Source organism: Apodemus sylvaticus, chromosome 6 (genome assembly GCF_947179515.1).
Source record: "Apodemus sylvaticus chromosome 6, mApoSyl1.1, whole genome shotgun sequence".
NCBI lineage: Eukaryota > Metazoa > Chordata > Mammalia > Rodentia > Muridae > Apodemus > Apodemus sylvaticus.
In genome coordinates, this window is record NC_067477.1 from 42,604,978 (window position 1) to 42,619,736 (window position 14,759).

General features: G+C 42.9%; 1 protein-coding gene across 5 annotated transcripts in view; it reads right to left on the bottom strand.

The window, feature by feature from the left end:
- Nucleotides 1–14,759, bottom strand: part of Rad51b (RAD51 paralog B) — a 515,280-nt gene that overhangs the window by 46,954 nt on the left and 453,567 nt on the right. For 4 of the 5 annotated variants that reach the window (XM_052185570.1, XM_052185569.1, XM_052185568.1 and 1 more), the window contains one exon: nt 5,577–5,680. The exons of the other annotated variant lie outside the window; for it this stretch is intronic. In XM_052185570.1, the coding sequence (XP_052041530.1) occupies nt 5,577–5,680 (104 nt within the window). The remainder of the gene's footprint in view (nt 1–5,576; nt 5,681–14,759) is intronic. 5 annotated transcript variants of the gene reach the window in all.

Genomic DNA, 14,759 nt, shown 5'->3' on the forward strand with positions numbered 1-14,759 from the left:
GGTCTGAAGTGAAACTTTTTAGCTGACTACTAATGCTTTAAGGAACTACTAAGCTTCAACATTCAGTATAGGGAAGAGTAATTTAAGGCTGGGCTCATGTATTAATAAAAGAACGCTTCTTTCTTGTCATTTGTTTTATGACGACTGCCTAGGACCTGCCTCCTGCTGCTGCCTTAGCACACTAAGAAGGATTTGTCCACCTCTTTCCTTTTCACCTTCCTTCAGAACAAAGGCCTTACATGTGTGTCACACAATGTCCGCAGCTCTGAAGCTACACCTTCAATGAGCCCCTAGTTCAGGGCTCGTGAGTACAGGCAGAGACATAAGTGTCCAGTATAATTGTAATCCAGAGGGAGGGGGGCAGTCAATGAAGGCTTGTGTCTTCATAGTGACAAAGACTGGGTCTTTGAAAAGTACAAAATGGATTCTGAGAAAATTCATCATCAGAAAGGAAACACTGGCTATTCAAGTCCAAGACCCCCAACAACCTGTGGCATTGAGCCACAGATCCAAATCAGGATTAGGACTTGACTCTATAATATTGGTCTGATCAACACATGGGCTCATCCCTCAAGTGTTCAATAACTTTAGGGTGCCTCCTGAGTAGAAGATGAAAATACCGTTATAAAGTCTATTCAAATAAACTGCCTATATGAAACGGCTACTTCCTTCTAATCTGTTGAAAAAAAGAGGGTCATAATATTTATTTCATCAAGAGGGTGTGAGGCTTAGCCAGGATTAATTTATTTCATTACTCCTTCTTGGGCACTTCAAAATTTATATAATGCCATATGTGGCTTGTAGGAACAGACTTCATGAGGATTTGATGGAAATACTCTGAGTGTTTCATCAGGTTTTGCATCATTTTCAAGCACAACCACCTCCGCTCCAACTTCCTGAGTCATCACAGGGAACCTGATGCTTCAAAAACCTCCCAAATGTTAGTCTTGGCCAATTCACTGTGTATATTGCTGCCTCTGTTTTTTTTTTTATTTTACTTTTAAAGATTTATTTATTTATTTAATGTATATAAGTACACTGTAACTGTCTTTAGACACACTAGAAAAGGTCATTAGATCCCGTTACAGATGGTTGTGAACCACCATGTGGTTTTTGGGAATTGAACTCAAGACCTCTGGAAGAGCAGTCAGTGCCCTTAACTGTTGAGCCATCTCTTCAGCCCATATTGCTGCCTCTTTAATCCTCCCAGAACCTTTACCAGTGGTAGAGCCTCTATCGACTCTGCATTTGCTAATTATTGATGTTCTTAAAAAACATACCATTTTCATGGTTGTCTTTCCAAGCAAACTGAGCAATGAGAGGGGATCAGCTATGTTTCTTCATTGTTTGATTCTAGTATCTTCCACCATAATAAGCAGACAGGGGTGATTCAAAAAAGATTTGTCAAACAAACTCTGGGAAGAACCCTCTGCTCAGTTACAAGGCAGAAACCAGCCTGTATCACCTTCCAGATGTTCTTCCATGCTGGGCTCCATCCTAACGTCTTCCCTTTCTGCCTCTCCTTATTTAAAACATGGGCTCTCAGCCTTGCTAGTTCATTAGAATCAATCACCTGGGTGAGCTTTACACTTGAAGTGATGCTGATGTTTATGTGTGCTTTCCTGTTCCCTCTCCTCAGGCAGAGACTTTACTTTAGTCAATAGTCAACATGGAGGTCCAGCATTGGTATTGTATAAAAGATCTCATACTGAAGCTGCAATGCAGCCAGGCCTGAGAACTACTGGTTGGAACTACTCAGGTCCCACCAGCTTCTCCCAGTGTATTCTAGGATGCCCTTGATGATTTCACCTTTCTTTAGATCCACAGTGGTTACTGTTTTAGCCATCCATGTAGGAGTTACCCAGACACCATCCTGTGGTGAAACTCCAGTATCCCTTACTCTGGACTCCCTATTGATTATCCATGAGTGCATACATGTGCATACACAAAATCTTCCATCCTTGATTGGAAGGTGCCATGCGCTTGGTGAGCTCACACAAAATGTTGGATGATTTTAAAGGTCAAGGATAAGAGAAAAACCTAGTAGAGGTCACTTTCATTCTACTCGAAAGTCACGTCTTCAGTTAGAGGAAAAATATTGCAAAATGACTAGAGCAGGGTTGAAGCAGCACAGGGAAGGTGCAAATAAAAGCCAAGTGGAAAAGAGCCCTGAATTAGTCCAAAAGAAAGCATATTGCGACTTCTTAAGAAGGTTTTTGCAAACACGGAAGTGGAATAAACAAGAGGCTGAACTTGGCTTGTACCCTGATAAGGAGATTTCTTTCTTAGTTATATAATTTTACAAAGTTTCCAGGGTGTAAAGAAAATAATCAGCTGCAGAAGGGGGAGGGCTTCCTCTGGACAATACAATTTAACTCCTAGGCTTCTCAGCTTGACCTGACCCCTGCCGGCCGCATGATCCCAGACCAAGCCTTATATTCAGGAGCACGGGTACAGGATAAAACATAATCCTCATTCCATAAGTTTGATCCCTTGGTAGGGTGGTCTCTGTTTGCAGGCTGAAAGCAAAATACAAACCAAGGCACACATACTATACCTCCTGTCTTGGAGTTGGTGTCTCAGAAGTATGGCTATCCTAAATGGCCCTATACGCGCTCCTGCTGAGAAACCATAAGAAGGTATTTCTAGACTAACTTGAAAGGATTGTTTTGCTACCCATATCACCGAAAAGCCTTATCTCCATATAGCTTTATTGCGTTCACGAACTGAGACACAGGAAAGAGCAAGTGAATCACTAAGCTCACTGTCCACTCAGGCAGAATAAGGTCATCAGACTGAGATGTGTTTCCTATATCCTAGGTATTATAAGCCTACGTATTAGGTCACACATTTAACAATATATTTCTTCTGAGAAAGTAAATGTATGTTATCTTGTGTGGATTTGTAGTCCAGTCATATTTTTATTAATTGTTCATTGTTGTTTGAAAACAAGACTTGAAGGCATTCAAGTCTGCTGACTGATTAGTAACCAGGGCAACACGTTTTCCTTTGTAGATCATACCAATGAACCATCTAATGGGATATGAGTTCATAAATGGTCACTGCTCCATCCACACTTTGTTCCTGTGCTTTCTTGTGATCAATGGCCTGTGTTTGACCCTAACGGCTAAAAGCCACCCAAATCCTTAAGTCACCAAAGATACAAAAATATAATATTGGTTCTGTCAAGTACTTTCTGTTGGCTCTGACAAAATAGACATGGGTGAACATAATATAAGGAGATCAAAAATATGGTTTTAACTTTATTTATTTATAAATTTTATATAGAATTAGAAAAATTAAAAATTGGAAGCCTAGATCCCATGTTGCTATATGTGAAAGATCACAGAATCAGTATGTTTCAGGAAGAAAGCCATCTCAAATCAAAGGCAGAGATACTATGGGTTTTTAAGAAGTACGGTCCATGAAGTGAAAGAATCAATACTGACATTGAGGACACAAAGGTCCCTATACTCACAGGTAAGCACTAAGGAAACCAGCAATGTTGGTTTGCCTCTTCGATGGACGGGATGTATACCTGTTCGATATACCAGGAGTGGATATACAGTTAGTAACCCGGTGACCTTTGCTATCTATAGGGCCAGCCTCACCCTAATTGTTCACCTCAGATTGTTTATTCCAGACTCTTCCTACTTAGGCCTTTCTCTTTAACTTTGCTTCTCAGTCAATAGAATGCATCCTTATAGATGTCACATGTATTTCATAGCCTGATGACCTCTACGATATCTGTATGACCAAGACCACACCAGATCCTAGGCCCTCGAGCAATAGAGTCCCATCTTTATAGAAGAGGTCCTATGTGCTTTGTAAAAGAGTTTTGATGTAGTCATGCCTTAAGCTTTACTGTGCACACAGGATTGAGATAGCCTTTACCAGGAAACTTATTTCCAAAGTTGTATTGTACTTAAATGTGTCTAAAATAAACTGCTTGGTGTCACTTTTGCAGTTTGAATCAACACAAGCTAAGTCATGTTAACTGGATTTCCTTCTTGCCTCACACAGCCTATTACTCTGCCAGCCCTGGTGGGCACAATGGCCTCTGCCCACACTGATTCACAAAGAATGTTGTTATTTTCAATGCTTTTTCTGATAGCTACAAACTGCTTTTTTTTACCGACATTCGCCACCTAAGGGGCATACCAATGGTCATTAGGTTCTCCAGGAATCTGGATGCATTCCACCAAGAGAAGTGTTGGCCTCAGAGCCAGGATACTGGAACCACAGTGGAAAGGTGTCTCTGAGTAACAGACATGCTAGGGCCTGAAAACACAAGAATGCTTCCTTGGATGGAATAACCAGCTTTATCTTCTTAGAACAGGGCTAACCTAGTGTCCAGGCTGAAATGTTGTTTACACAGGCCCAAGAAAATCAAGAAGAATCCTCTGGTCTGTAACCCTAAAGTTGTCTGGAAAAGGCAAATAAATGCTCATGTCTGTATTTGATGATTCCTGCCTCCTTGCTAGAAAAACAGTCAATTTATCTCCTGCTGTAAAAGCAACCCCATCCTGCCCCATGTCCCCTGGAAAGGCTCACCAGTGCTTCCCCCTTCTTTATTAACCTAGATTCACTGTGTATTTAGCTGGCAAATCTGGCATGTGAATTATGCTCCATTCAAAACATCAGGGTATCCATCCAATCTTTTCCCTTTGCCCAATTTCCTAAGAGATGCTAACTCAGTCTAGTCAAAAAGTGGGATAAAGTTAAGGTGGGGCATCAGAAGACATAAACTTTGTGAATTTTAAAAATATCAGGCTCTAGGGTTCCTATCTCTGGAGTTGGGAGAAAAGATTAGGAAGGGAGTGGAAGCCAAGCGGTGGTGGCGCACGCCTTTAATCCTAGCACTTGGGAGACAGAGGCAGGTGGATTTCTGAGTTCAAGGCCAGCCTGTTCTACAAAGTGAGTTCCAGGACAGCCAGCGCTACACAGAGAAACCTGTCTCAAAAAAAAGGGGGGGGGGGTGGATAGTATTACTTTCTGAATAGAGGGATTCTCTCTTGAGGCTAGAAACCTAGACAGGGGGACCTGAGAAAGTCATCATGCTTTTGGAGCGTCCTGTGATGTCACTTAGTTCTTTAAACCACTAGCATATGTGGTAATGTAAAAGCATTCGTGATCTGGCTTTAGCACAAAGCAGAAGTTGTCCACCTTAGAGTCTCCAAACACACACACACATGCTTAGAAAAAGCTCGGCAACTACTTAATTTGCTCACAAATTAGCTAGTCCTCGACAAATATCTAACGGAATAATCACTTAGAAATGTAGGAATCTAAATCCCTCTAAGCATGGTCCCCAGTCATTCACAGATGTTGAGGAGATGCTAACTGCAGGACCCACTCTCAGACTGTTTTCCTGTGATATGGCCAACTCCCTCCCCTCCAGGACACACCCCACCCACCCCCACGCCCACCTATTTTATTTAGAATAACAGAGTTTTCCTTGTGATCAGTCAGTACTTGCCCGGGACAGATATGGTGGTGACCAGATGCTCTGATTTCCAGTTCATCTTTTTCTCTGACCTTCACACTTGAGGAACTCTGAGGGAGCACTCACTCACCTGCCTCCTCTCTGAATCCAGGTACTGGAGAATCAGCCGGGTGTTCACACAGTGACCCCATGTGTTTCCTAGTGCGGCTACCAAACAGCTGGGTCCAGAAGTGCCTGAAAGGAGTCAGAGCAAAAACCAGTTTGCAGAGGCCCTGCCTTACATGGCATTTGCCTTAAGCTCAGTCATTATTCTTTCTCAGAAGACTACTCAAGGCTCTATCACAACAAAAGGAGATGGATTTAGAGAAGGCTGGCACTAAGGAACTGGGGACAAAATAAGAGCCAACATGGAGTCCTTCAGCCTTGGTGGAAAGTGACCCCTGAAGATGGGTGGTGTGGCAACTGAGTTACTACTCATAAAGAACCACACCTCTCCCGTGCCTGGCAGAAGGGCACGAGCGCTACTTTATTGTTTATGAGCGGTCTTCATTTAGTTGCACTAGCTGGTCTTCGTTTAGGTTGATAAGCATCTTAACCCCGGTTTTCCTTACTAATCTCATGGCATATATAACATTCCTTTACCCTCCCTCCCTGTGTACATCCACACTCAAAAAGGGAACCTGGACGAGCTTAGCCTTTCCTATCCAGTCTCCTTTAGCTTGCTTTATTTCAAGAGAAACATTCCTTTACCCTCTAAGACTTCCTGTAAGGAGGATCTGAACTGGACTTCGTGTGAATTCCTAGCTTACTTCAAGTTGCACGCGGACAGCTGTCTCATATCTGCAAAGCTTCACTGATCTCTTTAGACATGGCAGGGAGAAACCATGCCTGCTTCCAATCCCCTTTTTCTTTAAAGGCAAGCTGCCACTCCCTGCGTCAAGGAATCCAGCTCTCTCTAACTCAAGTCTGACACATCCTGAGGTTTCCTCCTCAATCTTGTGCCCTCTGACTCCAGGCCAGGGCATGGAAGCTGGCCTGAGGGAGGCCCACTGAACACTTTGCCTCCCTCCACTGAGATGCCATCTCTTTTCAGTGAGTAGATTGAGAACATGGATGTTCACTGAATTACTGAAACCAAATGAGGCATTGTTTGTAGCCTCCTCATGGCATTATCTCATCTGCATCCTACCAAGGTCAGTGGTCAGTGGTCCTCTTTCCCAGGACAAAGTTTAAGGTAGCACCAGCTCCACTAAAACACAAGTTCTTGGGTCAATGGGACTTAGCCAGAGGTGGTTTTATTGGCTAATGACTAAAGGGAAGGCTACAAGTGTCCAGAAAACAGAGGCCAGTGTTGAACATCCCCTAACGCACAGACCGGGACTACAACAAAGGTCTACCCACCCCTCAATAATGGAACCCCAAAGTCAGGTAATGAGTGCACTGGATGAAAAAAAATCAATGCACTGGGACTTGAATAAGGAGATTTAAAGAATTTACCATCGAATAGAAAAGAATAAAATTTAAAGTTCCCCTGGCTCATGTGTACACAATCCAAAACATGAACAGAGGAAGGTGAAAATAAATAATCTGGCTGTGGGAATCTGATGACCTCATCCCCTGATCTAATCCTTTTGGTCCTCTATGCCCGAGGATAAGATGCTAATGCCTGAACAGTATATTCTGCGGGCTTTGTCTTCTGCCCCTGCTCCTCCCTCTGACTTACCCTCTGAGCTCCCTCACGGAATGGCTTCCTGTAACCTTTCCACTTCCCAGTTCTCACTAGCCTTCACCTCTAATCAGCAGGTGATGAAGCTCCCCACACCTTGCTACAGACTCTTCTGGCCTTCTCTGCTGACTCTTAGCTTGGAGAGCACTTCTTTATCCTTTCTGCCTTTCATCTCTGTCTTCCTCATCTGGGTGGACCCCAGGGAACAGGGCATAGCCAGTGTTTTCTCCCATCTAATACCAAATGCTAAAGAACCACTGAGTGGTTATAAATTGAATGTTTGTTATTAGTAAGAGGCCAGGTCTTTCTTACCTCAGAGACTGAACTCATTTCTAATTTCCTTGAGAGTCACAACCTTTCCATCTCCCTTCCACTGTTCCCTCCCCCTCCGGTAGTGTGCATGCTTTGTTCATGGTACTGGGTTACAGAGAGTATTTTCCTACAAGTAGATACATCACTTTGAACACATTCCCCCATTTCTCTCTGTCTTCATCTTTCTTCTCTCTCCTTATTAGCTACCTTTGTTTTACTGTTTCCTTTCCAGATTCATTTTATATATATGAATGAATATATATATGATTTTATAGATCTATATAAAGTCCAGGCAGTATGAATAAGAGAAAACATGTAATATTTGCCTTTTGGAGACTCAATTTACTTAATACAAATATCTCCAATTGCATCTATTTTACTGCAATGATATAACTTTATTTTTCTTCATGTCTGGAAACAATTCCATGTGTCTCTATATACCGTGTTTTCTTTAACCAGTCCTCTGTTATAGATGTAGGTTGATTCCATAATTTAGCTATTATTTTTATGTGTATGAGTGTTTCATCTGCATGTATGTATGTGCACTAGTGTGTGCATGGTGCCCACTGAGTCCAGAAGAGGGTGTCAGGTCCCCTGTAACTGGAGTTATGGATAGTTGTAAGTCACCATGTGGGTGCTAAGAGTGGAACTTAGGTCCTCTGTAAGAGCAGTGAATGTTCTTAACTGTTGAACCACCATTTCTCCAGGCCCTCTTTTGATTTTTAAAAAGAAAAACCAAAAATAAATGTTTTGAGTCAATTTTCCTGATTTAAAAGTGTTAACTTGATCCAAGACATTGTTTGGTGGTAGAGTACTTGCTTATCACATACAAGGCCCTGGGTTCAATTCCACAGCACCACACATAAAATTTCCCTTAATATTTACATTTTAAGGGTTTTTGTTATTGTTGTTGTTGTTCTGTTTTGTTTTCAAGACAAGGTTTCTTTGTGTAGAGCTCATTGTCCAGGAACCAGTTCTGTACACCAGGCTGGTCTTGAACTCAGAGTGATTTGCCTGCCTCTGCCTCCGAGTGCTGGGATTGCTGGCATGCCCCCTCCCCGCTGCAGCTAAACAGATGGGCTTCATGCCCATCAAGATTTTCTGTGTGCTCATAGAAAATGTATGGTATAACCTCATGTCTAAAATCTACCTTGTGTCCAGAGCTGCCTCTCTCAAATGCCAACTTCTCTTATCATCACATAAATAATTATTGCCTTCCTCCTCTAAAGTTACAAAATACTAAAAATTCTCTCATTTACCTCTGTTTTCCATTGTGGCATATTATTTGTGTGATTTTTGTATAATATACATTACAAATGAGCCAGAGGCCTGTCTGGTTTGTGCCAGCAGGCCCTGTATCACTTAACACAAGGATGCTTACACTGATTAAATGACAAATAAGTTATTTCCATTCGATGCTGAACTATGTTCTAGACTTGTTTTAACAGCATATTTACATTCTTAATTCTACCTTAAGCTAAAATTAATAGGTTTGCATTTTTTCAAGCAAACTGTTTATACATCTCCTAAGTGAAGGGATTAAGTGAAGCTGTGCTTTATAGTTTGCCAAGGAAAGGCTACATGTGAATAATTAGGAGTTACTAATTGGTTAAGAACTTACAACCTTTTTTTTTTTTTTTTTTTTTTTTTTTGGTGGTGATAAAACTGGAGGAGGGTCCTAGTTCTAAAGGAAGGTTCTAGAGATCTAAAGATGGTTCTAGAGATCAGAGACGTAAATAAATAAGCAAATGGTTATAAAGCAAACAAAAATAAAGCAAACCAAAAAACTCTCTACCACTAGGCCAACGAGAATGGGATGGATTGGTAACAGATACTTGGCTGGTCTTTGGTCAGATGTATTTGGGTCCTAATCAAGGGCTGCAAGGGCAAATAGCAGAGAAAAGCTTCCAGGGCAAACTGAACGAGTGACCTTGAGAAGACATGTTTCAGAAGCACTTACAAGCATCAGGCCAGTGTAGGAATAACCCCAGCAAGGCCTTCCAAGTTAATAATGACGAAGACAATACTTTCGATTTTACTATATGCTAGGCACTATGTAAACCCCTCAAATAGAGATGTCTTATACTGTTTGAATTTCATATCTCAGTAGACATTTTTGTAAGCCCTACAACAGCCTATGGGATAGCAACACTATTAATTCTATTGATAGACTTAAGCTACCTAAAGAGCTTGAAGACGAGAGGAAGTCAGTTCCTCAAAGTCATGTCTTGATTAATGGTGGAGCTAGGGTTCAAAACTAGGCTGCTATCCCCTATTTTGATTAGCCTTCTCTGGGCTCATCATGTCTTGAAGATCAAATATCTTGTTATTCTGTGCACAGGGGTCGAGAAGGGTCCTGGATTGCCCAAAGGCCCATCTCAGGAACGGTCCTGACAAGTTATCTTATCACTCCTATGAAACTGCATGTCATTCAGACTCCACAGTCAGCTTCCTTTGTTCTGATGTTCAGTGATAACACAGGGCAAGAGGTCTCCACAAAGACAGCACACGCATGCCCTGGCTTGGCAAGTTATTTAACTTTGCTCAACTAGCCTAGCAGCTGCATTCACACAAGTCAGGTGGCCTACAGCTGACCTTCCCTGGTCAGAGGCTTAAACTTGGGTTAGGAGAGGCAAGATAGGTCACTTCACAGGGCTTCAAACACAAGAGAACTGGAGGCGGCCCTGGTGGTAGGATCACTTGAGACGGGTTAATGGGGAGGATGTCGGTTTCGATACATTCATGGCCTTGTTTCCTACAGGAAAACTCAGTGGTCTTTTTTGTCTTTGGAGTTTCTAGCATTCCCATGAGAGGGCTGGAGTAATCCAGCCCTCATGATCATTAATGCTGCTTATGAGAAATTCAAAGCAGGGAGAGTCTGCTTACTGGCTCTTTGTAAAAGGTGATTTCCTGCCCAGTGACCTCATTGGTTAGGAAACTGATAAGTGCCTCTTCTCTGTGTTCATTTTCAGCGGAAGTTCTGAAAACTGGGCCACTCTCCCTTCCTCCCATTTTTTGAACAACTGTGATATTTAGACCTGCCAAGGCTGCATGACTTCACTGTCTGGCATTTGGTGGATTCCGATACAAATAAAAAATAAGTCAGAGAGATGAACTGGGACTTGAAAATATTTTCATTATTGGGGTTTTTTGTTGTTGTTGTTTTGTTTTTGTTTTCATCCTCAAGGCTTGAGCCGGCAGAAGCATTTGAGTAAGGTCTCTAGAACAGCCTAATCCATTCACACTGAATCAAGGCTCTCTCAGAAGACTGTGGGAATCCTTACTCCCCACTCTCTCAGAGACTGGGTTAGGTGAGTCAAAGCTTGCCAGTCTCCTTCTGTGATTGCTTACCCATGTGTAAAATTCGAATAATAATTCTTGCCACCAGGCAACCAAAGGTTCTTGGTGACCCTAGATGGAGATACTTGATATGGATAAATAGCAGGAACAAAGATACAAACGCAGAAGATGAAAGTTGAGGAAGAAAGATGTTTAATCGTAGCTCTCTCTGTTTTTTTTTTTTTTCCCCTTCATTCTAACCGGAGATAGCAAAGCTTAGGAATGAAGGAATGAAGTGGTGAGGTTAGGATGGAGATTCTGAAACTTCTCCCTGAATTGCTATCTGTTGGAGGCAGTTCCCAGCCTCTGGTGGGAGCTGGAAAGGAAGACACATTTCTCACATGGTCTCCCTGCTCTGTACACACAGGGTGTAGCCCTTATGATTTCAGGGCTGGAGGAAGATAGCCAAGTTGTTAGGGAGCCTGGTTTCTAGAAGGTGATGGGCAGCTGGTACCACTCCGTGTCAGTCAGTATTTAGAAAGGGCCTGGGTGTGTGTGTGGGGGGGGGGCGTGTAATGAAAAAGTTTCTTTTCTGAAAACATTTGAATTTACGACTTCTCTGCTAAACATTTCTGAGAGGTCAGACTGTTGACAGTGAATGATAGGCGAATGTTTCCCTGTGGCGGAGGACTCAACTTTAAGCGAATAGACTTCTGCATGTTTAAAAATAAGTTAAAACCCCCATCCCCAAACCATACACGCAAACAACAATCCCCTAAAACCAAACTCACAAGTGGTGACTTCCAGAATAAGAAGGGAAGGGGGAGGGGAGGGGAGGGGAGGGGAAGGGAGAGGAGGCTCAAGGGCTTAAAGGAGTGAATGTTTTGAATACTTGGTCCATCTTGTCCTGTTAGATAAAAAGTAAGTTCCTGAGATAAGAAGTGGGAAATTAACAACAACAACAACAACAACAACAACAACGTGCAGGGTTTTTACAACTGAAGTAAATATGGGGCAGGATGGAGGGATACCATGGGAAATTTCTATAGCACGCTTGATGAGTCTGGCCCTGTGGTTCTACTGCTGGTCTAGCTGCAGGTTTTCAACAAGAGCACTTGGGAGAAGGAGCAGCCATAACAAAGCACCCAGGAGCGAGCCTCAGGGCTGACTGCCCCCAGGCCTCAGTACCTTCACCCAAAGTGACTTCAAATGACTACAAACAAAAACAAAAACCCCAAAACTAATAAACAAGCAAACAAAAAACCCGGAGTCTATGATATTTTGACAGCAAAAAATTGGCTTTTTATTCAGGGCCTTGTCTCTTCTAGGAAGCCTGAGCACAGGGTACTTCCACACTGTCTTTGAACTGCCAGATCCTACTCAGCAATCACTTACACCTAAAGACAGTGTAAGCATGCTGTCCCTTTTCTGATAACAGGTTTCTCCCTATACCAGGGATTTTTCTTGGTCTGTTTCACCTACTATAACCTATGAGGACCAACTTCTAGCAAACACAATTTCCAATCAACAAAGCTTCAACTCCAGAGTCTGAGTGGTTGAATGGGACTGTATGGAGGTCACCATCCATTTGATTCCATGTCTCCTCTTCCAGACCAGGCCAGGGAGCTGCTGAGCTGAGGCAGACATTTTTCCATTGGCTTGCCCATTGGGTCTAGGGAAGCCACTGGAGAATTTGGGTTACCCCAGTAGAAAGATGAAGTAGGGGAAATATTCAGATTCTTTTCCCTTGGCTTTCCAAGAAGTTTATGCTGCCTAGTTGGAGGCTGAACAGTTTTCACTGTGTCTGATGCAGAAAGACAATTTCAACAGCCACAGTTGGAGATGAACTGGACACTGCCTGGGACAGTAGTTTAAAACAAAGATTCAAGGTGACCTATGAGTTCCATGAAGCCACAGGGTCAAATAGAGAGACTGGGAAGGCTCAAACATTTGTTCTCCAACACAACTCCCTCGGGGGCTTGCAGTTCATAGCTGAACCTGTGAACCAGCTGTATGTATTTAGCGTGCTCTCTACTTCCTTGGGTCTCTAAAACTGACAATCGTCTGTAGGTCAAGTTCCAACGGAAGTGACACTTCTGACCTAGCTCTATAAATAGAGTACTGGAAAGAAAAAAAAAAACCATCAGCTGCACAGACTGGCCCAGGAACCACACGCTATCTATTAAGCAACCATAGAATCTGTGCTGCCATTTTAGACGAGAAAGAAATAGCTTGTGTTATTTATAATCTTCTGAGTTTTGAGATTCTCAAAATACTTGGAAGCTATTAGTCTTTCAGATTTACAAGGAAAGGATCTGAGGCATAAAGCCATGTAACAACTGTCTCACCCAATACCATCTGCTCACAGCCCAGTGATCTGCTAGAGGACCTGGCCACTTTGCTTGGGTCATGCGGAAATTGTCATCTCGGGGCTCTCTTAGCTAAAGGAGGGATGGATTGCTGTCTGCTGTATGTATCACATACTCAGCCTGACTCAAGTCTCAGCAACACTCATTACGGGGGAGACTAAGCAAAGTGAAAGAGAAGCCATAAAAGGTAGAGTAATCAGCACCTTTGGAATGCAAGATTTAGAGGTGGATTAATCTCCCTTAGCAGCAGGTGGAGCAGAAGCGGGGGTGAGCTAGTCGCTAGGATAAAGCCTGGTATGCACCAGCACAAATCATTCAAATAGCCCCACTGATTTTTGTATGGGGAGAAAATACACTTTCCAAGAGTCTTGGAATGGTCATGTAAGTTATTATCCAATTGGGATACTTTTGAAATAGAGATGGGCTCATTTGAGTCATAACAGGGCAGTAGAGATGATTTGGGACTATTCTGGGTGAATGCAGGTGTCATTTATAGGGTCACCATGTAGAAACTGTCTGGAATCAGGGTGAGGAGGCTCGCTCTTAGAAAAGGTCAATCTAAAGACTATCCTATTTAGCAACCAAACTATCCCAACTATGTAGGGCTTCTTCTGTGCTGTGCTTGCAGTGACAGGCATCAATATAGTTAAATATAGCTAGGGAAAAATAGCTGGAATAATAGTCCCAGGGTCTGAGTAGAAAGAAGCGATCTCCTCTCTCGGGTTCAGCTGGCAACACTGCCCAGGAGATCACTGGAGCCCCTGAGCCCCGCGGGAGCACTGCTTCCTCCCTGTTACTTTCTCCTGGAGGGGCCGGTCCTGAAGGATGACCTGAAACAGTCTCTCAATCTGTGAAAAGAACTTGTGTGGGCAGGTGTACATATCCATACAACGCATAGAAGCCAGAGGGCGACATTAGGTATCCTGCTTTTCCATAGAGACGGGATTTTTACATTGAATCTGGAGTTAAGCTGTGAGCCCCAGTGTTCCACTGTAGTGCTGGGTTACAGGCGGGCGTGGCCATGGCTAGGTTTTTATGTGGATGTTGAAGATCTGAATTCAGGCCCTCATGCTTGCTCAGCAAGTGTTCTTATCTGCTGAACCATCTTTCCAGCCCTGAGGAGAACTTCTAATTAATAATGAATTCCCCTATTAGAGTGAATTCGCACACATGCATGGGCACGGGTGCGTGCACACACCATCCTTAAGTTAACACTAGCAAAAAAAAAAAAAAAAAAAAAAAAAGCAAAAACTGAACTATTTAAAGAAACCTGAAGCACATTAAAAAAAAAATGTCACGCTCATTTAAAATAGGCCAGAATGTTTACATGAAAAGTGCCTTGTCCCTAAATGTATTTCTATCCTCTCACTGTGAATTTTTCAAATCTCACCTAACAGCTGCCCTGGGCTGAGCTCTGTTTCCCTGCTCCCATCACGGTATCTGAGGCGGCAGGAGGATGCCAGAGTTGCAGTCTCAGTAAATCTGTGTTATGCATGGTCATCATCCCCGTCTTTGGCCATCTGATGTTTGTTTCGGGAAGAACCGCCTAATGGAAGGATCACAGCTGTTCAGTCTGACATCAGGTTGGTTGGAGCCCTGACTGCTGGGGTGAGAGACAGTCCTCAGA